The 23,581-nt window shown below is 41.9% G+C and overlaps 1 protein-coding gene across 4 annotated transcripts in view; it reads left to right on the top strand.

The window, feature by feature from the left end:
• DYNC1I1 (dynein cytoplasmic 1 intermediate chain 1) overlaps positions 1–23,581 on the top strand; it is a 297,026-nt gene that overhangs the window by 220,954 nt on the left and 52,491 nt on the right. For all 4 annotated transcript variants that reach the window (XM_082693604.1, XM_082693605.1, XM_082693603.1 and 1 more), the window contains 4 exons: positions 7,559–7,705; positions 11,692–11,805; positions 14,482–14,615; positions 18,357–18,501. In XM_082693604.1, coding sequence (XP_082549730.1) covers positions 7,559–7,705; positions 11,692–11,805; positions 14,482–14,615; positions 18,357–18,501 — 540 coding nt within the window. The remainder of the gene's footprint in view (positions 1–7,558; positions 7,706–11,691; positions 11,806–14,481; positions 14,616–18,356; positions 18,502–23,581) is intronic.

The following is a 23,581-nucleotide window of genomic DNA, read 5'->3' as shown; positions in this document are numbered from 1 at the left end:
TTCTTCAAGTCACAAAGTAATCACTTCTAACTCTAGGTGGGGGCATGCTGTTGATCAGTCTTTAAACTGCATTACTAACTTCCAGTCTTCCTTTTGAGGAAATTCAAATTATTTATTTTAAAAGCCTGTGTTGAAATACACAACATAAAATGTATCAACCTAACAAGAGAAGAGAGGTGAGCGAAATGACCTGTTTGTAGGCAGGGTAAGAACTATCACGCTCCTCTTATGAATTGAGAATTGAGGCTGAGACACCTCATTCCGATTGGGATGGCTGCTAGAAAAAACAAAACAGAACACAAGCAAAAAATGACAAGGGTCGTCAAGAATGTGGAGAAACCAGAACCTTTGTGCATTGCTGGTAGGAACATAAAATGATGTAGTCACTAAAGGAAACAGGACAGTTTTTTTTTTTTTAAATTAACATAATGTGTCATTAGCCCCAGGGGTACAGGTCTGTGAATCGCCAGGTTTACACACTTCACAGCGCTCACCATAGCACATACCCTCCCCAGTGTCAGGAAACAGGACAGTTTTAAAAAATTAAAAACAGAATATGATCCAGCAATTCCACTTACAGGTATCTGCCCAAGATAATTGAAAGCAGGATCCTAAAGAAATATCTGTATGCACCCATATTCATAGTAACATGAGTCACAAGAGCCAAATGGTGGAAGCAAGCCAAATGTCCACCGACAGATGAATAGATAAACAAAATGGGGCATAAAGATATGAGGGAATAGCATTCAGCCTTAAAAAGGAAGGGAATTCTGCTACTTGCTGGGGCACAGATGTAGTACCCCTTGGAGTATTACATGGGTGCCCTAGCCCCATTAGGACATTGTGCTGAGTGAGATAAACCAATCACGAAAGGACAAATACTATATGATTCCACTTACACGAGGTTCCAAGAGTTGCCAGAGTCCTAGAGACAAAGTAGCATGGTGGTTGCTGGGGGGCAGGGCCTGGGGGAGGATGGATGGGAGAATGAGTGTTTCATGGGTATGGAGTTCCAGTTGGGGGAGGTGGAAATGTTCTCAGGTGGATGGTGGCGATGGTTGCACAACGGTGTGAATGCGCTTAGTACCACTGAACTGGACCCTTAAAAATTGTTAGATTGATACATTTTATGTTGCGTATTTCACCGCAGTCTTTTAAAATAAATAATTTGAAAATGCGCAAAACAAAACAAAACGCCCGCGTAAGGCTGAGAGGATTCCTACAGCCAGACGGCGTCAGAGCAGGAAGTCAGCTTTAGGACCTTCGAGGATGTCAGCTTTCCCTTCCGCCTCTGTGGTTCTCAGGGAGTGGAAAATGAAGATGTTCTGGGAGAGGTAAGTAGAATTGAACAATTTAGGTGGAGGAAAGAGTGATCATTATAGTCTAGGCAGTTGTCCTGAAGATAAGAAAAAAGGTTGGCGAGCTCCACAAATCAGAAGGCTAATACTTTTAAAAATTGAGATAAAATTGACCCTTTTAAGGTATAGAATTCAGTGTTCTTTAGCATATTCACAACGTTGGGCAACCATTGCCACTCCATAATTCCAGAAAGTTTTTATCACCCCCAAAATAAACCTCATGCCCATCACTAGTCATTCTCCATTATCCCCCTGACCTCCACCTTAAGCAACTACCAATCTGCTTTCTGCCCCTGTGAGTATGCCTCTTCTGGACACTTCATATAAATGGAGTCATACATTATGACTCCTTTTGTGACTTAGCATAATGTTTTCAAGTTTCATCTCTGTCATAGCATGTGTCAGTACGGTGTTTCTTTTTCTTTATGAATTACTATTCCATGGTATGTCTTTACCACGTTTTGTTTATTCCCCAGGTGGTGGATATTTGTTTTTTTTTTTCCACTGTTTGGTTTTAATGAATAATGCTGCTGTGAAGGTTCGTGTACAAGTTTCTGTGTTGTCGTGTGTTTTCCATTATCTTGGGTGTATATCTAGGAGCAGAATTGCTGGCTCATAGGTTAGCTGCATGTTTAACTTGTTCAGGAACTGCTAGACTGTTGTCTCGAGTGGCTGCCTTATGTCATGTTTCTACTGGCATCACAGGAGTGTTGCCATTTCTCCATATCCTCACTAACACTTGGCATTTGCCCCTTTTTTGCCCCCCCTTCAGCTTTATTGAGGTATAATTGACATGCAGACATTTTTAAATCCTTGCCATCCTCCTGGGTAAGAAGTGGCATCTCCTTGTGGTTCGTGCGCGAGCTTTTGTCTTCTCAGCACCCAGGCCAGGTCTGTCTCTTGCTACACAGGAGCAGCTCACTATGGAAAGATACGAAAATTCTCAATGACTATAGGAAAGAGGATCATTGTGAGTGGTTTCTAATCTTTAAGAAATTACATTTTTTTTTAAAGATTGTATCCATTTATTTGACAGAGAGAGAGTGAGCACAAGCAGGGGGAAAGGCAGACAGAGGGAGAGGGAGAAGCAGACTCTCTGCTGAGCAGGGAGCCCGTCGCCGGGCTCAATGACCTCAACCAAAGGCAGGCACTTAAACAACTGAGCCATCCAGGTGCCCTGGAGAATCAGATTTTAGAATGAGCTGCTTTTCATTTTTTGAATACAAACCGAGTCAAGAGATTGCAAGCAAGCTCCCTGCATCTTGGGTCCTGGGCACTCCATGACTAATGGGGAGATAACTTTCAGTAGATGGTCACTCTCAGAGTTTAGAAGAATGACATGTATGCCTTGGGATAGAGACTTAGGCAGAAGAAAAGGGAGCTCTGAAAGAAAAAAAGACCCTTTCCTCCCCCTCAATTAAAGTGAAGTGCCCGACTCATGACTCACGCCTTGGCTTCGCCACCGACACACCTTCCACACTGTCAGCCGCCTGGCGCTGTGGGATTGCCTGTAAGAGGGGTTTTCGGCAGCAGTGTTCTCCTATTACACGTGTTTCCATTAACAAAAGAAATATCTTTGTGGGTTTTGTAGGTACTTGCAGGAGTCTATTCTAACTCCCTAGTAGCCAGAAGCATCTGATCTGTCTGCCTCACAGCCCTCCGACAGTTAAGCATTTGCTTTTAGGCAAATAAAATGTCAGCCACCATTAAACAGCATATGGCAACAATATGGCCATTCTCTCTGGGGACCAACCTCTCCCCAGAAGAGATGGTACTTGAAATAGTAGATGCTTTTGAATGCAGGACCCCTCTCCCTCCCACCCGGGCACGGTGGCTGGGGAGTGGGCAGAGCGCCACACACAAAAGGACTCGGGCAACCATATCAAATGTGAACAGAAGGGGCAAGCTGCCCAGCCAGCAGTGACCAAAGGCTGTTTGCTGTGGGCATCTGGGGCTGTGGTTAAGGGGAAGTACCGTCCCGACACTGGCCAGGATTAGCTCTCTAAAATAGAAAACAGCCCCCACAGCCACAGGAAGAGGGGTGGGGGCCGGCTGCAGTTGAATGTGATGGGGCTGCCTCGAGCAGAGGGAGCCCTTGAAAGCGGAGTCTTCACCCATCTCATCTCCGAATTCACCCTGTGGATGGGGTGAATGGGGTGAAAACTGCCTTTTGTTGAAATAGAAGAGGAGCACGTGGGACCCGTCTAGTGGGTCAGCTCGTGTACAAGTGGACATGTGGACCGGAAACTGTCAACAGAGATGCCCCATGCTCCGAACAGAGTCCCCAGACCTTGCTTGTCCTGATAGGCTAGAACTTAGAATATGCAGATAATCAAAGTGCGAAGTGCTGTGCCAGTCCTTTTGGGAATGCTGGCTCCTCACGTGGTGGTGTCCCTGTGTGACTGGTGTTGGGAGTAGAGCCGCTCAGACTCACTTGTTTTACATCAGGCTTTTTCTGTATGAGTTCATATATCTGGGCCAGCTCTGTGAACTCACTAGCCTTGGGAAAACCTCTACCTGTAGTGCCGGAAAAATTTACACTGATTAGACATTAACACTGTCCAGAAATTCTCATCAGCTATCTGATTATTCTTCCACTTGTGTAAATGACTTGATTGGAGGGTTTTGAGGCCATACCTTATTTCTCAAACTCAATCTAAGGTTCTGACATTTTAAAGAAGAAAATGAAATAAGGAAAAATTTAAAACTCCAGAAATATCTCTAGAGGTCTATATTGTTAAGGAACTAAGAATGACAAGGTAGGGAAGCTTCTTGTTTCCAGTTAATTTTGCTTGTCTAAGTTGTATTAATCATATAATTTAATAATGCTTTATTATGACCCCGAATAACTGAATTGGCTACAAAATTTAAAATGCCTAGGAAAATGATGAAGTTTTCAAAATAACATTAAGATTATTATTAATGTTTTTTCATAGACTGTGTCTTCAGAAGATGTACTATGCAAACGAGAACAACAAGAAACACTGCATATTTTAGTAGCATTAATCAGTTTTTCTCGAATGTTCTTTTTACTCTTTACCAAATCATTATAACTGACAGGGTAATATCCTCCTTTGCTCCTTATGCTAACAGTCAGTAAATTCCAAAACAATTGGCAACAACTAGGTCAGTAGCTGTATGAGCCGTAAGAGGTTGCCGGGGTTCCTCTAAGATTTTCCTCCTAGGGGCTGATGCCAACTTTCCAAATTAGAAGAAATTCTCCGTTAATTGGGGGACTGTTCCCATGTGACCAAGGGAACCTAAACATTTGGATGAAAAGTAAAAACTTCAGTCAATCAACCAGATGTTTGCCACCATTATATCAAACCTCAGGGTACTTAAAAACATCTCAAGAAATGACTACATTTTAAACTTTACATCTAGGTAATTGAGATCCTCCTGCCTTCCTGTGTCCATATGAATGACAGCATATCAAATGAGGCCCACCTTGGAGATGTCTTGAGCCTTTCTATTCTAGAATACATAGAATACATATGACACTTAATGTACAAAGCTTAAAATATAAGCAAAATTGATAATCACATAACTACTCCTCCATTGCTAATTTTCCAAATAGAAAATGCAAAATAAGTGTATCTACTCTTTGTCCTCATGTTTGGGTTTGCAGCAAAACAAGTGGACTTTGGTGGTAGAACTCTGGGCTCTAAGATACCATGACTCTTTTTTAGCATGAACTTGACTTTTTATCAAATGCAAATAGAACTCTGAATTCTCGATTGCATGCATTTGTCACACTTAAAGCTCTTTGAAATGGTTTCATTAGTACTTGCTGGGCACTACGTGTTTGATGAACAAGTGAATAATGAACAAATAATGAAAAAGTAGGAATCAGACAGTGTTCTCCCTTTGTGGAATTGGATTCTAGGTGATTGACAACTGTGTGTTTCAGTTTCATAGCAGTAACTCCACTGTTTATTTTTTTCTAGTTTAGTCTCTTAACAAACTGTGCAAGGTTTGGAGTGGCATTTGCTGAGATTTAACTAAAACACAGAAGCAATCAAGTGGTTGAATTCTGGATTTTTCAAATTTAATGACATTCCTTTATCCATATTGATTGGAGCTTTGGTAAATTCAATTGTTGGTACCACCTGGGTAATTTTAAGTCTCTCTAAAGCTTTAAAGAAAATGTTTCCCACATAGCTCAAGCAACATAAGAATTTCATCAGTTGAAAACTAAGAATCGCTTCTGTGGGATGTGTAAAACAAGAAGCTGACCAGCATTATTTTCTTTTTCTTTAATTCAGTATCATTATTGAGAGTTATTCTTGAACTTTATGAAAACCAGATTGGGGCACAAGCATGTTCTCCATCTAATCGTGTTCAAGGAATTGGAACTGAAAATCATTCAAACTAGGAAAACACGACATTGAAAAAAGAGTCTGCATTCTTCTACCTCAGCGTGTCTGAGGCTCTTTCTGACAAGGAAGACTTGGGCTAAGAGTAGATCCGATCTTTTTAGAAGTGGACGTTTAGCTTCCTAGTCAGGAAGAGATCATAATTTTTTTTTTTCAGTCACATTTTTACTTTGCTGGCCTATCACTTACAACCTTTGATCCTCTCACATTTTTCCTCAGAAAGCTGTGATTAATCACAATCGCCCACGGGAGGAAAAAATCCAGATAGCGCCTGCCATTCAAGGCTCTCTTTTGTCTGGCCCAGGTGACTTTCCCCTCTAGCCACATTCCCTACGACCTGCCTCTTCCTTGCAAGCTCCTTCCCATCAAAACCAGACCACTGGTTTGGGCTGTTCAGCCTCCAGTCTTTCATCCTATTACCCCATCTCTCAGGGATGCCTATTTTCTTCTCCTCTCCACTTGCTGAGTATTCCGTAGCTACTTCAAGGCGTGAAACATTCCATTCACAAGGTCTTGCTAACCATCCGCCCTTTCCACTCTCCCCTTTGCTCTCCTTCCCTCGCTAAACCTTATCTTTCCCACCACCCCAGTCACACACACACACATGTACACGCGCACGTGCTACTATGATGATTTAGTCATGGAGGGCATCAACTTCAAGATTGCTCTTTGTGTGTTCAAATGCACAAGGATGTCAAACAAGGGACAAGTGAAGACAGCGACCCACCTTACTCTCCACTCACCCAGGCATGCACCCCGCCTCATGACTATGTCTATGCCGAGAGGCGTCTTTCTCTATCTCTTAGGAAGGCTTAGACTAGCAGCATATGCAGCTCTGGTCACCGGCATGGGAGCTTTTTAGTTTCCTTTATCACAGCACAAGTTTGTTGAGCACAGTGACTCCCTTTGTATTCCCATCATGCCTGGCACAATGCTTTTCTCACATGTAAGGTTATTGAAAGGATAAAATGTATTTTTTTTAATTACTTCCATATACAAACACAAACATGGAAGCACTGTGGGAATCAAAATGGACTTTTTTGCGACTGTGGAATGGCCAACTTATCGGATTTTAAGTGTATCATGGTTCTAAGTAATTTCCTCTAAAACATAGTGCCCAGTAGTCTTTTGCGGAATTTCAGAAACCACATTCATGACGCTCTGACAGACCCTGGTAGAGTTGGACTGAAATCCACTTCTGACTGTTTGTTAAAATAGGCAAAGAATAACATTAAGAATTGTCTGAAGTGGGTAGGATCAAGGTCAGGAGAATGCCCATGGGAGGTGAGGGAATTTGGGGAGGAACCAGTTGGAGCAGTCTGAGGTCAGTATACTTCCTAGAAGTCTACATTAAGATGAAAACACAAAGCCTAAAAAAGCACCATGTCTTAAGGTCGTTGAAACTTTGCCAACACTGTATATAGTACAGCTCTATGTGGCCATGCCCTCAAAGTAAAGAATTGCTTTGTAAAGACTTTTCATGGAGAATTAATATTACTTCTGATGCAGTTGTGTTGATAAAATGGGAAATGTCCACAAACCACGCTTTAGATACCACAAGACAATGATGCACACAAGATAGGTTTTATGCCTATTTGAAGACATGGCCAGGATGTCATTTTTCAAGTTTGGTAACCATTGACCAACACCTCAAGGGAAGAGTCTGTGTCCAGGCACAAAATAGTCTACTAACTATGCATTTAACAATCGCTTTATGTTTTCCAGGATGTGTTGAGTTGATGTGATGAGCTGTTTTCTTTTCAGGAAGAAACAAGCCTTCTCCACCCATTTCACGGTACATGTTTCTCCCCTTTCTCCTCTCAGTCCTCTGTGATGTCCGTGTGCTTCGCTCGTTTCCATCCCAACTTGGTGGTTGGTGGGACTTACTCGGGCCAGATTGTCCTGTGGGATAATCGCAGTCATCGAAGGACACCAGTGCAGAGGACACCCTTGTCAGCTGCTGCACACACAGTAAGTCAGATTTTGTCATTTCCCTGTCAGCCACCCCAAGCCCTGAAAGGGGATAACTGACAGAAGTACACCCGTGGTCAGTTAGAAGCGTACACCCAAGTTAGAAGCGTGTAATTTGTAATAAATGTGTCCTGACTAACTGAAATAAAGCCAAGTGAAAAGGAGGTGAAGGAAGCACTGGGTGTAGAGAAATCTCTTAATGATCTACAAGTTTTAGCACAGAGAAGGGATCTCTCTGGATGTACCAAAGACCATTGGTGTGGTGGGGATGGATTAAAACTACAAAAGGACACAGGGAGAAACTTTGGAAGAGGCATCTGTGAAATTGTTATGAAGAAACTCTTTGCATTGACATTGTAATGTGGAAACTCATATTTTCAAATGGGTGATGAAGAGTAAGCATTTCATGTCTAGGGATGGTATATGGGACTTTTGCCAACAGTCCTTTTCCATTTGTGATTTGAGGGAGTGCTATGACTTTAAATTCTGGAATGCATGGTTGTAAGTCTCAACAGTAAAGTCTACAGTGACAATATAATCCCACGGGTTAAAAGTCAACATCTCAAAACCATTACCCACAATTTAGCAGAAGAGGTTCAGTATAGTGTTCATAAGACAACTACTCTGTCATTTCCTTTAAGAGAATGACAGGTGTGTTTAGCAGTTGTTAGGAGGAATGAGAAGACAGGCATGTCTCCATCAATCCTTGCTACCTTGACATTCAGAGTAACTGATGTTCTTTCTCTGAAGTGCCCAAATTATGCCCAAGGATACAGCTCTACTATTGTTTCAATTTCCTTAATGTGGTTGCCTCATTTGTTCCATCTGCTGGCCTCAAAACCATTCTAGCTTTAAAAAAGGACTGCTAGCTGCTTCAGCTAAGACCATGAAGAGGAAAATTCTTCCACCCTTGTAAGATTGACAATGGGAAATGACAAATACCAAGTCAGCCTTAATTCTGATTGACTTGGGCCTAAGACACATGCAGGTGAAACTAGTTCTTGAGAATCTTGGAAAATTGCTCTTGCCTACCCCATTTCTGCAAACTAATAACAGAAAATTGTGACCCAGGAGAAGATGGCTTGATGCAGGTGTTTGCTCAAGTCCTGTGAAAGCACTTCTTGGCTGGATGTGGATATCTGGTGGGTTTCTGAGCATATCTTGTGAAATTTCAAAAATTATAAATCCAAACGTTAGAGCAATAAGTTTCAGGGGGAAATCCAAATCCAAGAGCTCTTCCAAAGAGTCAAGCTCTCTTTGTCAAGTAACTTAGGATATGAGCATCACAACTAAAATACCATTATTATCAAATAGTAACCTGTTTCTGTTCGAAAATAAAATACTTTTTCCCCCCTCTTTTGTTGCGTTTTGTTGAGTCCATAGCTAAAAGGGCACAGTTAATTTTGTGACTCCCTTTCAACTTCCACTAATGCCTGGCTGATTGGTACCAGGATCAAAAGTGGTTAAGGAAAAAGAGGCCTGCCACAGATTACTAATTTCCTTTCACACCCACCACACATATGCATTTGGGACAACAGGAAATCCTAATTAAAGCAAAAACCCTTCTGCCACACAGTAAGTTTATTCCTTAAATAAATAAAAACAATCTGGCATGTATACTGGAAAAATGAGCTGTAGCTTTGCTTTTTTCTTTCCATTAAGTAGAGTTGTGGATGCCCGTGTGTGTGTGTGTGTGTGTGTGTGTGTATGTATGTGTGTAGGCTTTCCCACGTGTCTGCTTCTGTTCTGGTTTCTTTACATCTCTCTCTTTTCTTTTAAGCCGAGTTTTATTACTCATGAAAGCACGGGCCAGTAGTACTGATTAAAGGCAGGGAGGGGTTACCACGCACATTCTTTCTCTAGGCAGTTGGCTCTACACATTCTTCTAGATGTTTTCCTTTTCCTCCTACAACCACCCTTAGGAGTCCCAATCCACTAGAATTTTGGTGCTTTGTGTTGATGCCTGGTGGTTAACAAAGAAACCCCATTGGACTCTTGCTGAAACTCACTAGGTGGATTGTAGGTTCACAACAGCATTTGGACCATGCTTTCCCATGCTTCGGTGAGACTGTCTGCTGCTTTTAGGTGAGGATTTGTTTCATCCATTCTCCCACTGGATTTCCACACAGAGCTTTGAATGCATGTGGCTGGGGCCTTGAGTTTCATTGCTCACTGCTACACGTTCCACACATGCCAGAAGCTTGGGAAAAACCACTGTGCACAGTCCCACAACTGGTCAGTCCTCTTGAAACTTAGAGACCTGATCAGGAAAGCAGTGAGCTTCAGATCCTTGTTGTACTCATCACTGGCCATAGCCACCAAGGGCGATTGAAAGTTTCTGTAGGAAAGTGCCATGAACGAGACTTAGGGATTCAGTTTTTTCAGTTTTTTACCCGTCCATTGGCACAGGTAAAAGAGGTGATGAGATTGCCAATAAAACCAATGGCATCTTAGCATACATCAGTACGGTGGACTTTTGATCACGCAAGAAGTGAAAATTCAACATTTCCTAGATTTCTGTATTCTGTTGGTCAGAATATAGGTCGACAGCAGTGTTTCATTCTCAGAACTTGGCTGTAAGAGTTGCTCAGACAAAACGTAACGTGCTCAAAAGGGAATGACCAGTATCAGGAGGGTATTGAAAACCGGAAAGCCAAGTACTCGAGACCCATTGAAGAAATTGGCGAGGATTAGTCTGAGGAAGACAGGACTTGGGGAGAGGGGTATATAACAGCAACCTATAAAGATTGTTTGGACTTGATGTGTATGGTCCCAGAGATCACTGTACTAAATACAAGCCTCTCCTCGAGCTTTCTTTATCCCCAGTGGTGGAAGGAAGAACTCCCCAGGCATTGGCACACAAGCTGACTACCCTTAAGAAAGGTGTTTCTGCGGAGTTTGGACCACCTCTTGGTGGAGACGGATGAGTAGCTGCTCTAGATGATGATTACAGTTCCCTCTGACCAGGAGTTTATACGATAATAATAGTTTGGGAACCATCCTTTATATGATATCAGCTTTCCGATATTAAAGATTGTTTCATTGTCATTGTGGCTAGGTACTACGGACAGTAACTCATCAAGAGTAAGACTTTGACTGTCAACTATTTGCACACAGAGGCCCCAGCTAAGCTGTGGCTTGGCCCAGGATGGCTAAGCTGCCTGAAATCTGACCCACAGGACTGCTAGGTTCTGCTTCTGCTAACCTTCCATTTAGCATTTAATGTGCAGCTGCAAATGATTTTAGCTTACCATTTAGGATTCTACAGAGTAGGGTAACCTCCCAGAGCTATGACGGGAGGTTGGAGCATCTTGCTTACAATTCCCAGGATGTGTCCATGACCTTCCTCAAGGCCCCGGCCAAATTGAAGCCTCCGTAGTAGCCCAACTGATGTTTTGAAAAATAAATCTATCATTACCCTAGATCTTGCAGCAACAGAAATGAGCCTAATTTTCTCTCTTGAGGTGCGTGATGCCAGTAAGCCCCACTACCCATATCTCTCCCTCAAATTAAAGAGGCTGATGAATTTTAACCACTTTTTTTTAAGAAATGTGAACGAATATTTGGCCTTGTGACTAGAATGCAGCACCCTCCAAATTTAGTGACACATACTCATTCCAAAAGTCAGTAGTTGGACTCTTTTGAAAGCTGCCTTTTCTCATCACTCACAGTGAGCTTAGCAGCGGAGCTCTGTGCGGCTTCGGCCCCATCAATCATCATTTGCGGCAGCTTCCTTCAGCTCCGGCGGACTGCCTCTGACGGAGCAAGGTGAAGCTGCGTCAGTGTTTCCACTACGAGGCGTTGCTGCCAGAGCTTTTAGAAAGCGATCAGGTTCGAATCAAAAGTGGCAAATGACCTGAGGCTTGTGTTACTGGAGGATTATGTCAGTCTTTAATCCTCATTTTAGAGAAATGCGTTTGACCCGCCACTGGAAGCATTTCCTCCTGGAGCGTCGTCTGACTGCCCCCCTGTTTACATTTTCGCAGCATCCCGTGTACTGTGTAAATGTGGTGGGGACCCCGAACGCTCATAACCTCATCACCGTCTCTACTGATGGCAAAATGTGCTCCTGGAGCCTGGACATGCTCTCGACGCCGCAGGTGGGTTTGTTTGCCCTACACAGAGGAGCATCCTGGTTAAAAGAGACACTTGCCTAATGGAGCATAGTTCCTAAAAGCCGAACCCTCACATCCTATAGGAGCTAAAACCAATGGATGCACTTGAAAGAGTGAGGCCGGCTTTCAGCAGTCTCCTCCTGAAGCCAAAACCCATTTCCTTTACCGCAAATCATGTAATTATTATAATACGTTAATCCTTAGGTCAGTTTCAAGTGAAAATGAAATAATCCATTTTAAAGCATAGGAATTATAGAAGTTGCCTGTGGTATGAATCCTACTTACCCTACAGCATGGTTAAACAAAGGCACACGAAGTCGGAGCCCCACAGATTCAATCCCCTGTGGGCCCTTGCCCCGGAGGAAAGGTGTCCCCCCAAAACAGAAATCCAAGCCCTCGCTTGCATCTGTAGCCTAGACGACCGCCTGCATGCATGAAGAATCTGTCCAACCATCTGTTTTCTCCTCTGGAATGTTGGTTATGAAGGCTCCTGCTATTCTTTGCTCAACAAATGAGAAGTTGAAAAGGCAGAAGTTCCAAAATTTCCAAACCACTACTGATTACACTAATGGAAACCAAACAAAGAAGCAGAGGGGAAGAGACCCCTGGGGGGAGGCATCTAACATGACTTGCAGAGTACGTGTGCATACGGGCTGCGTATGAGCACACATGAGCACACACGGAGACGTGTTCTGTCCTTATTTCTTGGTGGGGAGAAGAGCGTTTCATTGCCCTCCAACTAAAAACACAGGGAGGGGTTTAGTGTTAGAGACCGTGACAAAAATGTGAGGTAATGTCAAGAAAATTACAAAGATATGTAGGCGATAATTCTCAGTGTTAACATTCTGTTCCATTTCCCGGAATAATGAACCTAGAATGTCTGGCTCATGATGTTAGAAGACACTAGAGTTTCAAGACACGCAAGGAAATGTGAAACCGTAAAGAACCTCCCATAAGTCTCAGAAAATACAGATGTAGAGAATATTAAGACTAAGTAAATTCTTTTTTATAATTTTGGGTCGGGGAGGGGTTGGTGGGGAAGAGCCAATACGCTCCTAACTATCAAAGTTCAATTTCTTTGGTCTTTATCATCATACAAGTCAGGAGTTGTATGTGGCTATTCTATAACTTTGTCTTAAAATTCTCAGCAATATGTTGTTTGTCTTTAAAAGTGTGGAGATTACAAAAAGATATAAGCATGAACCCTCTAATTAGGAATTTGTAATTGCCCATTTGGCTGATTAAGCATGTATTAGTTTAAGTTAAAACCAATCGTACAGGGGCCACAAGACCATTTTTATTAGTTTTAGTGTGCCCCACACTCTGGTCCTTGTGCAGAGATGTCCAAGGTTGGCAGGCAGACCCCGGAGCATTCAGCAGTCACCCTGGTCCCTCTCTATCCTTTTTTTTTTTTTTTTTTAAGATTTTATTCATTTATTTGACAGAGAGAAAGATCACAAGTAGGCAGAGAGGCAGGCGGGGGTGGGGTGGGGTGGAAGCAGTCTCCCCGCTGAGCAGAGAGCCCGATGCAGGGCTCGATCCCAGGACCCTGAGATCGTGACCTGAGCCGAAGGCAGAGGCTTTAACCCACTGAGCCACCCAGGTGCCCCAGGTCCCTCTCTATTCTAAGAAGGTGATCAAGAGACTGTATCTTTCCTGCTGCTGATCTGAGTGACGGAGAAACCCATGGGATGGTCTGGTTTTCTGTACCACTGTAGGGTCCCCTCACAGATGCGTGCACCATATGTGCCGCTCTCGTGTACTGGGAGCATGTCACACGACCGTATGCGCTGAGCTACCAGACCCTTAGCACACGCAGCTGATTTCTGGACTCCTCAGCCCAGAGGACCTGGCTTACTGGTTTGCGTGAGAAGACTAACCTCCCTAGCAACTATAACAACAAGATCCCCTACCATGATTTTTTTTTTTCAATTGCTTCAGGTACACAAGGTAGGCTGTTTGATGTAAATAGCCAGAAATATTTAGGGATGTTCGTTACACTTAATTAGTCTTCCCTGTCATTAAACTTAATTCAGCAGAAGGTCTCTTAAAATACACTTTGATTCCCAATTTTGAAAATAATCTGAGATAAAATACTTCCATTTGCTATTTTAAAGACTTAGCTCAGCCTGTACACCCAACGACTGCCCTTCGCTAAATCACGTCCCCGTTGAAATCTGGTTTTTCTGACTTGAGTGACAACTTTCTGGTTTGCGTCCACAGAGGACATGGAGTGCTGCTTTGACAAATGTGCTTAGTACCTCTGATATTAATACACGTGTATTCTCACGAACAGCTGATTTAGAAAATGTTTGTAAATACAAGGGTATTGTGTGTTTTATTAAAGCCTGGGGCTGACAAGTGTAACCATTACAGTATTATCTTTAGTTTCTGCACCATTAGTTGTGAAATTCTCACCTGTCATCTCTGCCTGACTTAAGAAGCAGCAGCCCACACTGATGAGATCCAGCCGGCCTGAAACCAGAGATACACAGAAGCAGGAATGTCAGGGGCAGCAAAGCGTGGTTTCTGGCACAGCCGGGGTCTTTTGTAACGCTGTGTGAAAAGCAAACAGACGATTGAGCCAAATGATTTTTCCGTGCTATCTTTGGCATGGCGAGGAGTTGACAGAGGGAACGTAACCACGCCGTGTTTTGGTAGGAGAGCATGGAGCTGGTGTACAATAAGTCCAAGCCTGTGGCTGTTACCGGAATGGCTTTCCCGACGGGAGACGTCAATAACTTCGTGGTTGGCAGTGAGGAGGGCACAGTCTACACGGCCTGTCGTCATGGAAGGTGATTTTGTGTTTTCTTACCGATGATGTGTTTCTCACTCCCGAGAGTCTGTTAGCAGATTCTGGATTAGAACCACCTTGCGTTATGAGAAAAGCCTAACTGAAGGCATACAGGTCACACCTCGAGCTCCCATTACTTCAGAGCATCCATCTGCTCTGATCGTTAGCCGTTGTACGCCTGGGATGGCTCACACTGCCTTGAGGAGAAAAGCCGAAGCTTCTTAGCATAGCATATAAGACCCTTGACTACCTGTTCCTTCCAAGCCTCAGCCTTCAGGCTCCAGCCATGCACCCATGGGGGATAAAAATCCCCAAACGTGGCTTACTGCCCCCCACCTCCGTGAGTTCCCACCCTGTTTCTTCTCTTCTCGGCCTCATTCGTTCCTCCTCAGCCTTTAAGAGCCAGCCCAGAGGTCCTTCCGCATGGAAGCCTCTCCTGACTCCCTTGAGCAGAGAAAGCCCTCCCCTCCTTTATGATTTCATAAATCTGGCCTTCCTTGTTTTTTTCATGTTTCCAAGGAATACTTACCGAGACCCTACCATGTGCCCAGCACCATGACATCATGAGGATGAACTAGGGAACAAAATGGACATGGAGGTCATAACCTGGTTGAGGGTGAAAGACAATAAACTGATAAACACAGGAGTATGTGCCTTGAGATGATGCATACTACAGAGAAAATTTAAGTCTCATAAATGGGATTGGACTACAGACTGAAAGATAGGCTTGCCATTTTATATATTTGTATATATGCTTCTACAATAGTATTTTTTTAAAAAGATTTTATTTATTTATTTGACAGACAGATTACAAGTAGGCAGAGAGGCAGGCAGAGAGAGAGGAAGAAGCAGGCTCCCTGCTGAGCAGAGAGCCCGATGTGGGGCTCGATCCCAGGGTCCTGGGATCATGACCTGAGCCAAAGGCAGAGGCTTTAACCCACTGAGCCACCCAGGTGCCCCTACAATAGTATTAATTACAGTTTATTTCAACTATTCACTCATCTGCCATTTTTCTCGTACTAAATTCTTTCCATTTCATCATAGATCTTCCAGCCTGGGGCCTGACACATTGTAAGCGAGGAGCTAAAAATCTGTAGGAGGTATCCAGAAATAATAATAATAATAACCCAAATAATGATGACCCAGAAATAGAGAGATGCCTTGGGGGTCTTCCTCCCAATTAGAGGCTGGAATGGTATAAGATACAAGCCACCATGAAGTTTCCAAGTCATAAGAATTCTGCCTCGACTGAGACATTGGTGAATGCCCCTGGAAACCCATCAGGATCACATAGAATCCAATAATTAGAATTATTGTAAAATTGCATGCAAGACTTAATGAGTGGCCTCACCATCTTTTAAAAGGTTCACTGTGTTCACTTTGGTACTTAATTTTCTTCCAGCTTAGGAGTTCTAATTCAATAGATGTTTCATCTCTTGTACTCACCCCAGGCTGTTTAGATTTAATGAGAAATCAGAAGTTGCTCCAAGTTTATTTTATACTCCTGTGTTTTTGTGATTTGTAGAAGTAATAAGCAACCGCAGCCCAATGATGTGATTCTTCCACTCACACAACATGAACTGTGATGTTCCTACTGTCCTACACATAAAAACAAGCAGTATTTCCCCCGCTTACATGATTTAAAGATGAGTAGGAAGAGATGCCTCATAGTTCTATGCCCATAAAACTGGCTAAAGTCATGCATTAAAGTTTTATGAAAGCATAAGAAGACCTGATAAAGTTGTCTATTCATGCAAACATTTGCTGCACACCTACTTGGAGCCAGGGCACCACTAGAGCCTGCCAGGCATGCAGACATTGTATAAACCAGCTTCATGCCTTCAAGACAGGGATGATGATGAGCAAGGCCAATGCACACGCTTTTGCAGTACAGGCAGAAGGTCATAAGTGACACAAGAGAGGCACAGAGAGCATAGGGGACCAAATACAGGCCCACAGCATTGTCTACACATTCATTAGACCCCACAAGGCACATAGGTTCCATCGGCTTAATCCAGGACCTTAATTATCTGTGAAAGCTACAGAACATGTTCACTGGTAACTTTCAGATTTTTTTTTTCTTTTTTTGTTTCTCTAATGTGAATAATGTTTGACATGGTGAACACTTCTGTTCTATGGCTGTAGTCCTTTTCAAGCCCAATCAGAATTTGCAGTGTGGTTCAAAAGAAGGGTATGTAGGGTGAAAACCACAGATCTTTTCACAACGCCCTTGATTTTGCTTCTGACATTGGCCCATCCTTCTGAAATAGAAAACACAGATCTTGATAAAGTTGTAAAATAGCAGGAATTTGGCTTCATAGCAATTTTAAATGGGTCATGTAGGGATACGGGGGTAGGGGGCAGAGAGGGATTTTTATTTTTCACCTAACATAAAGAAGGTGAAAATCCACTTCCATAAATTAAATAAGGTCCTCATTTTGCACCCTATAAACCCTTTCAGGATGCTGTTAAGGCAAGTGGAGTCTCACCAGGGGCCACTTCAAAGATCAGTTCCTCATGTTCTTTAGAAGAGTTTAAATGGTCACGTGTGGAACTGCTGTTAGCAGTTTCACTGGACATAATTTTTTGAGTGCCTGTTACATGGAGCACACACTGCAGCATTTTCTCATGATTTCAAATTTTGCTCAGCACACTGACATTTATTGGTGCTCCAGAAGCCCAGATGTTTTAATAACTTAATTCATTTTACTATCAGGGCCATAATATTTAGATTCCACAAAATCCCTAAGTATTTGTCTCATTTGTAGCCTCATACACATGGGTTTTTAAATGCAGCATTTGGGGCATATTTTTTAGTTGGGTTTGGTTGGGCCACAGACTATCGTGTGATAACAGCGGGCTGGGAATAATCCCAGCTTAGTTACATAAGCAGCGTATGTCCTTGGAGAACTTTCACAATGCGTATCACTATTTCTCAAATGTTCTTCTTTTGGGGAGAGACGAAAAGGCCTAAGTTTTGTCTCTTTTCCCATGTGGTTTCTTTCAATAAATATTTATTGAGCACTTACTATAGACCAAACACTTGGCAACAAGCAAAACCAGGCACCAGCCCTTATGGAAGTTACATTCAGTAGACTTGAAAACGTCTCTTCTTTCAGTGAATATCTTAATTTCTAAAGATCACATTTAAGTTATGCATAGCATATTGTGGTGGCAAGAGTTTCTACGAAGTATTATCTTTTGAGATATATCAACTTCATTTAAGAAATTTTCTTGAAAAGATAAATGTAGGTATTCAAGAATGTGAGGATTTTTGTAGCCCATGGGGTTCCCAGAAGGAGTTAAAATGGAATGTGAGCCAAATGTATCATAAGGAGAGTATAGTCCTATTGGGTAAAACATGAAAGCTTCTGAGATTGAAGTATGTGTGTTTTCCCTTGATGTGCTCCATCAACAATGATAGGATTTGAGGAACTCCTGAAAAAGGATTAAATTTGTCCCCCCAAAAGACATAATTTGGTATTAAGTTGCAAAGGTTAAAAAAGTTATATTGATCCATATTATTTTTTAATCATCAGAAGTAACTAGCATTGTATTTCTCTCAAGATAACTGTGAAAGTGGTTTCATTTTTGGTAGTTTATGGTTGTTCTTCTAAATTACGGGGGAAGTGGTCATGCAGAGACAAGTGTGTTGGGTTTGTTTGTTTGTTTGTTTGTTTTTAAAGCAATTGCTGCTCTGCAAAGGTCACTGAAATTCTGCTCCTGTGTGGTCTTCCTGCAGCAAAGCGGGTATTGGGGAGGTCTTCGAAGGTCATCAGGGACCAGTGACTGGAATTAACTGCCACATGGCTGTGGGCCCCATTGACTTTTCACACCTGTTTGTCACGTCATCATTTGACTGGACCGTCAAACTGTGGACCACAAAGGTAAGAATGTCTTACGTTCTCTGGTAATACATAGGCGAAGAGGGCAATTTGACTGTTCACAGCCTGTTGATGAACCCAGTCTGCCTCTTTCTCGGTCCATTTTATTTATTTTTAAATAGATAAGGGATACTTGAAAACACTCTAAATTCTAAAAATTCCAGCAGTTCAAATACAAATAAAATGGAAGTCCTTCTTTACTAACATCCCCTCTGGGCTGCCATCGCCACCCCCTCCCCCACTTCTACGTTGACTGTGCAGAGCTCCAGAGCACTGACCTACATACATACGTACTTATGGGAATACGACTTGGGACTTGGTGGCTTGGGTTTTGGGAACGTTTTTGGAGCTTTTGGTGGTTTGTAAGCTGGCAAATGGTACTCCATGAGTTGTGTTTTCAAAGGCAATTCTGACCATGCTTGAGAGCAAAAAAAAAAAAAAAAAGAAAGAAAGAAAGGGAAGGCCACTGGAAGAAAGGTGCAGTAGTCTAGGGAGTAAATGGCAATGGTATTAACCAGTAGTTTGGGATGCGGAGAAATAGATGGATTCGAGAACCACTTATGAGGCAAAAGAAACAGAAATTGGTGCCATGCTTTGATATTTGATACAAGGTTGGCGAGACTGGGGAAAAAAAAGGGTAGTTATGGCTGGAACAGCTGGAGACTGAGCTAATCAGTCACTTCATTCACTGCCTGGAGGTCGCCAGAGGGAGAGCCAGTCAGTGAAAAGCACGGTGCAGGTTAAATTTAAGGGGCTGGGATGTTCAACTCGTGATCTCCATTAGACAGTTTTCAGTGCGTGACAGAAGCGAGCGGAGGGAGACCTCTGGACTGCAGGTGCATATCCAGTACCAGGCAGGATAGCAATCACCGGGGTGCCTGGGTGGCTCAGTCAGTTAAATGTCTGCCTTTACTTTAGGTCATGATCCCAGGGTTCTGGGATCAAGCCCCACATCTAGCTCCCTGCTCAGAGGGAACCCTTCTGTGCCCTTTCCCTCTGCCCCGTCCCCCCATTCATGCTCTCTCTTTCTCTCTCTGTCTCAAATAAATAATCTAAAGTAAAATTTAAAAAAAAAAGGAATAGCAACCATTCTTACAATCCAAGCAGTGGATTTTAAAAGAAACATTAAGTCTAGATCCAGATAAAGAAGAATATTTAGGAAATAAACAGGAGAAATGAAACTAGAAAAGGAGATTAAAAGAGTACCAACCCAAGAAATGGGGAGGGGGGTGAATTATAATTTTTGAAAGACAGACTGTGAGAAAAGGACAGAATTTATCTCAACTGCATGAAAAACAACCTCACCTATAAAAGAAATCCAAATTAAAACCATGGTGAGAAACTTCAACTGTCATACTGACAAAAATCCAAGAGCAACATGGTCTGTGATGAGACCAAAAGAACCAGCCATTCTCTTACATTGCTATTGCTGGTACAAAACAGTTTAACACTGGAGAGAGGAATTTGGCAGTATATAAAAGTAATTCATCATGCATATTTGCTCATTGTCAGAGCAATTCCTACTTCTAGGAATCTTTGCTATACTAGCAAAAATAAGAAAAAAAGACATCTGCAGAAGGGGATCCATTGCAAGGCTACCTTGAATAGCAAAAGACTGGAAAGGACCCAAGTGTCTATCACTGGGCTGTGGACAAATCAAAAGTAACCGACGTCCACATGAGAGAGTATGATTCAAGTTTAGGAAGAAATGCAGAAGATTTCTTCGTACTATTATGGAGTGCTGTCTAGGATATATTTTTAAATGGGAAAAGCAGTGGAGGTGGAGAAAAATAAGTAGTATGTTGTCATTGTTCAATATTTATATATTTTTAAAAGTTGGAAAGATGACATATATACACAAAATTCTTCCTTACAGGGAGGAAACAAAGAGAATTCCTGAAAGAAACAAGAAGAATAGCCACACTTTTTAAAAGATACTTTGTACCTTTGGTTTGGGAACCAGGTTCCTTGGGAACCAGGAACTACGTAAATATTTTCCATAGTTACAAAATAAAATACAATTTTAAAAGTAGTACCTAAAAAATGTGAAGTGGGACACCTGGGTGGCCCAGTGAGCTGAGCATCCAACTCTTGATTCCTGCTCAGGTCATGACCTCAGTGTCGTGGGATGGAGCCCCACATCCAGCTTTCTGCTCTGCTGGGTGTCTGCTTAAGATTCTCTCTTTCTCCCTCTGTCTGTACCTCTGCCCCTCCTTCACATCTAAAATAGATACATAAATAAATCTTTAAAAATGTGAAGTAACATGAAACAAATCAAGTGTGGTTCAGAGAATTAGTGCGGTTCAAATTGGAGGCAAACCATTACAGCATAGAATGAATCTGACTTTAAAATCCTTTGTTTTAACTATACATTCTAAAACAGATATATTTTAAGGATAAGAAGAACTACAAAAAATTTAAATTACTTTTAGTACTCACGTTGCTCGTGGTGGTTTTGTAACTGTGCTTTGCTGCTGTCGGGTTTGGATCATGAAATAAATGACTGCGTTCATGTCAACGCAGAGTGGTTATCAGCTGGGTCGAAAGGAGACACGAGTTGCTTGAATTGAGTAAAACCTCTGCAGTAATACTGGATTTAAGTTGGATGTACTAGTAAGAATTTGTAGCATATGTTACCTTTAAATCTAAAAAATACATATTCAACAAAATGTTTCTAGAAACAATGACCAATGTAGCACTGACACTCCTCATGTCCGGTTCGTGCTAAGTACCACTTTCACTAAAAGAAACCAGAGATCCTGGAAGAAATTAGTGATTCTAGATCTGGAGCAGGAAATGTGTAAAATGAGCCTGGAATATTTCATCATAATAGAAAACAAGGAAGCTACCAAACACTACATATTTCTTGCCAAAGGTCTTAGAAGCCAAATTGAATAAGCTTCTGCAGGCCAAGGACTATCAATGAGGGTGAACTCATGAATCTATCACCTTCATTGATATTCTTCAGCTTGCAGAAGCTTGTTCAGTTTGACTTCTAAGAACTTCAACAAGAAATATGTAGTGTTTGGTAGCTTCCTTGGTTTCTATGCGTTCTATAATAATCCTGAGAAAAGAAAAAAATACTCATTAGTCATCTTTGGAGAATGTGAGGAAAGCCAATCCAATATTTTGGAAACTAATAAGTAAAAGAAAGAATTAATTATTTATTCTGAAAGAATCAAACATTTATTCTGTCTTTTCTATATGATTTCTACTTCAGGAGTACTAAATAATTGATGAGGAGATATTTTTCTTTATAGAAATATTCCAGCTAATATAGGAAGATAGGATTTGAACATGAGGTAGTGGTCATTGCTGATAAGATTGTAAAAATAGAAACAACTTTCACAGTAATAGAAGTATATAATACCACTTTTGAAGTAGGTTTTTCCCCCAAATACAATTCAAATTCTGTCACTCTTCCAGATCTCTGAATTCAGAGGCAATAGGATTAAATACTACAGGGATGGAATCAGCCAAATCAAGGCTGTGGAGAAATCTGTGGGACAGCTGATCTCATTTCTACAAAAATATCTAAATTTTTTTTCAAAGAAAAAAAGAAATAGAGGTAGAAACTACATATCAAACAAAATAGAAGGAAACAGTACTTAAGACATTTCAACCAATCTTAAAGTATGAATCCTATGTAAAACCTAATCCAGACAAGCAACCCTTCTAAAAAAATTAGAAGACTATTAGGAAATGGGAAAACTGACTAGATATTTGATATTTATGAATTATTATTTTTAGGTGTGATCACTTTATTTTGATGATTTTAAGTAGTTTGATGTTTTAGAGATGCACACTAAAATTTTACAGAAGAAATCACATGATGTCAGAGATTTGCTTCAAAATAATCAGTTGGGAAGGGGGAATGTGTGGACATAGATGAATTAGACTGTGCAAGTATTGTTAAATATAGAAGTTGGATATTGACATTATTCTGTTTCTGAATATGTTTGAAATTGGCTCCATTGGTGGAGCATCTACCTTTGACTTGGGTCATGATCCCAGGGTCCTGGGATTGAGCCCCACATCGGCCTCCCTGTTCAGTGAGGATTCTGTTTCTCCCTCTCCCTCTGCCCCTCTGCCTGCTAATGCTTGCTCTTGCTCACTCTCAAATAAATAAATAAATATCCTTTTTTTTAAAAAAAGAAATTTTCTATAATATAAAACTAAAAAGAGAGAGAGGGGAGTGACCAAGAGTAACAAATACTTTATGGAAGTATCATCAGACTGAAATACGTTTGTTGCGTTCAGTAGCCTTACTGTGCCATGGCAAGGACCGCTCCGCTGGTGTGTTGGGGACAGGACACAAATAACAACGGGTTAAGGAATGAGTGGAAAGAAGGAAGCATTGAAGAAAAATCAAGAAGCTTGGCTATGAGGAAAGGAAGATGGGAGGTAGAGAGAATTTTTTTTCTTCCTTATTTTTTTTTTCTCTTTTTTTAAGATTGTAGAGACTCTTGAGGATGTTGCTGTTGTCTAATCACCAGCAAAGACAAAGAGTAGAAACACTGCAAGTGTAAGGCAGGGAAATGTTCCTGAAGATGTTCAGTGAATAGATGCATAGCACAGGCAGAGGGTAAAGTTTAAATCTGGGCAGTGACATATCTTCTGTTGTAACAAAGGAACAGGGAAGGAAAGGGAGAAATATGTGCAGGTGTAAGTTTGGTGCATGAAAGCAGAGGGCAGTCTCATGTGACCTTGTTTTCTCCGTGAGGCAGGAGAGAAGCAGTTCTACTGAGAGGAAGGAGAGGTGCCAGAGGGAGAAGGTTGCAGCTAGCTGGTCATGGAAGAGAGGAAGAAGAGCTGATTAGGGAAGCAAAGATGGACTCTAGGGGTGCGGAGACCAGACTGTTCTAAGGGCATTGATCTTCAGGACCAACTTCCTCCAAGAGAACTAACAGCATAGATACAGACGTGGATGAGGGGGACATGTCGTTGGTTCCGGGGCCAAAGCTTTCCCAGAATGCGGCGGCAGGATGATGGAACTTGGGATCAGAAATCAGGACGAGAGCATGTTTGATGTTAGAGGCTAAGGATTTTACACTGTGGCTGAAAGGAAGTGAAAGCAGAGTGG

Source organism: Mustela nivalis, assembly GCF_964662115.1.
Source record: "Mustela nivalis genome assembly, chromosome: 12".
Lineage (NCBI taxonomy): Eukaryota > Metazoa > Chordata > Mammalia > Carnivora > Mustelidae > Mustela > Mustela nivalis.
The sequence above is the reverse complement of the archived record's forward strand: the minus strand, read 5'-3'. Positions and strand labels throughout refer to the sequence as shown.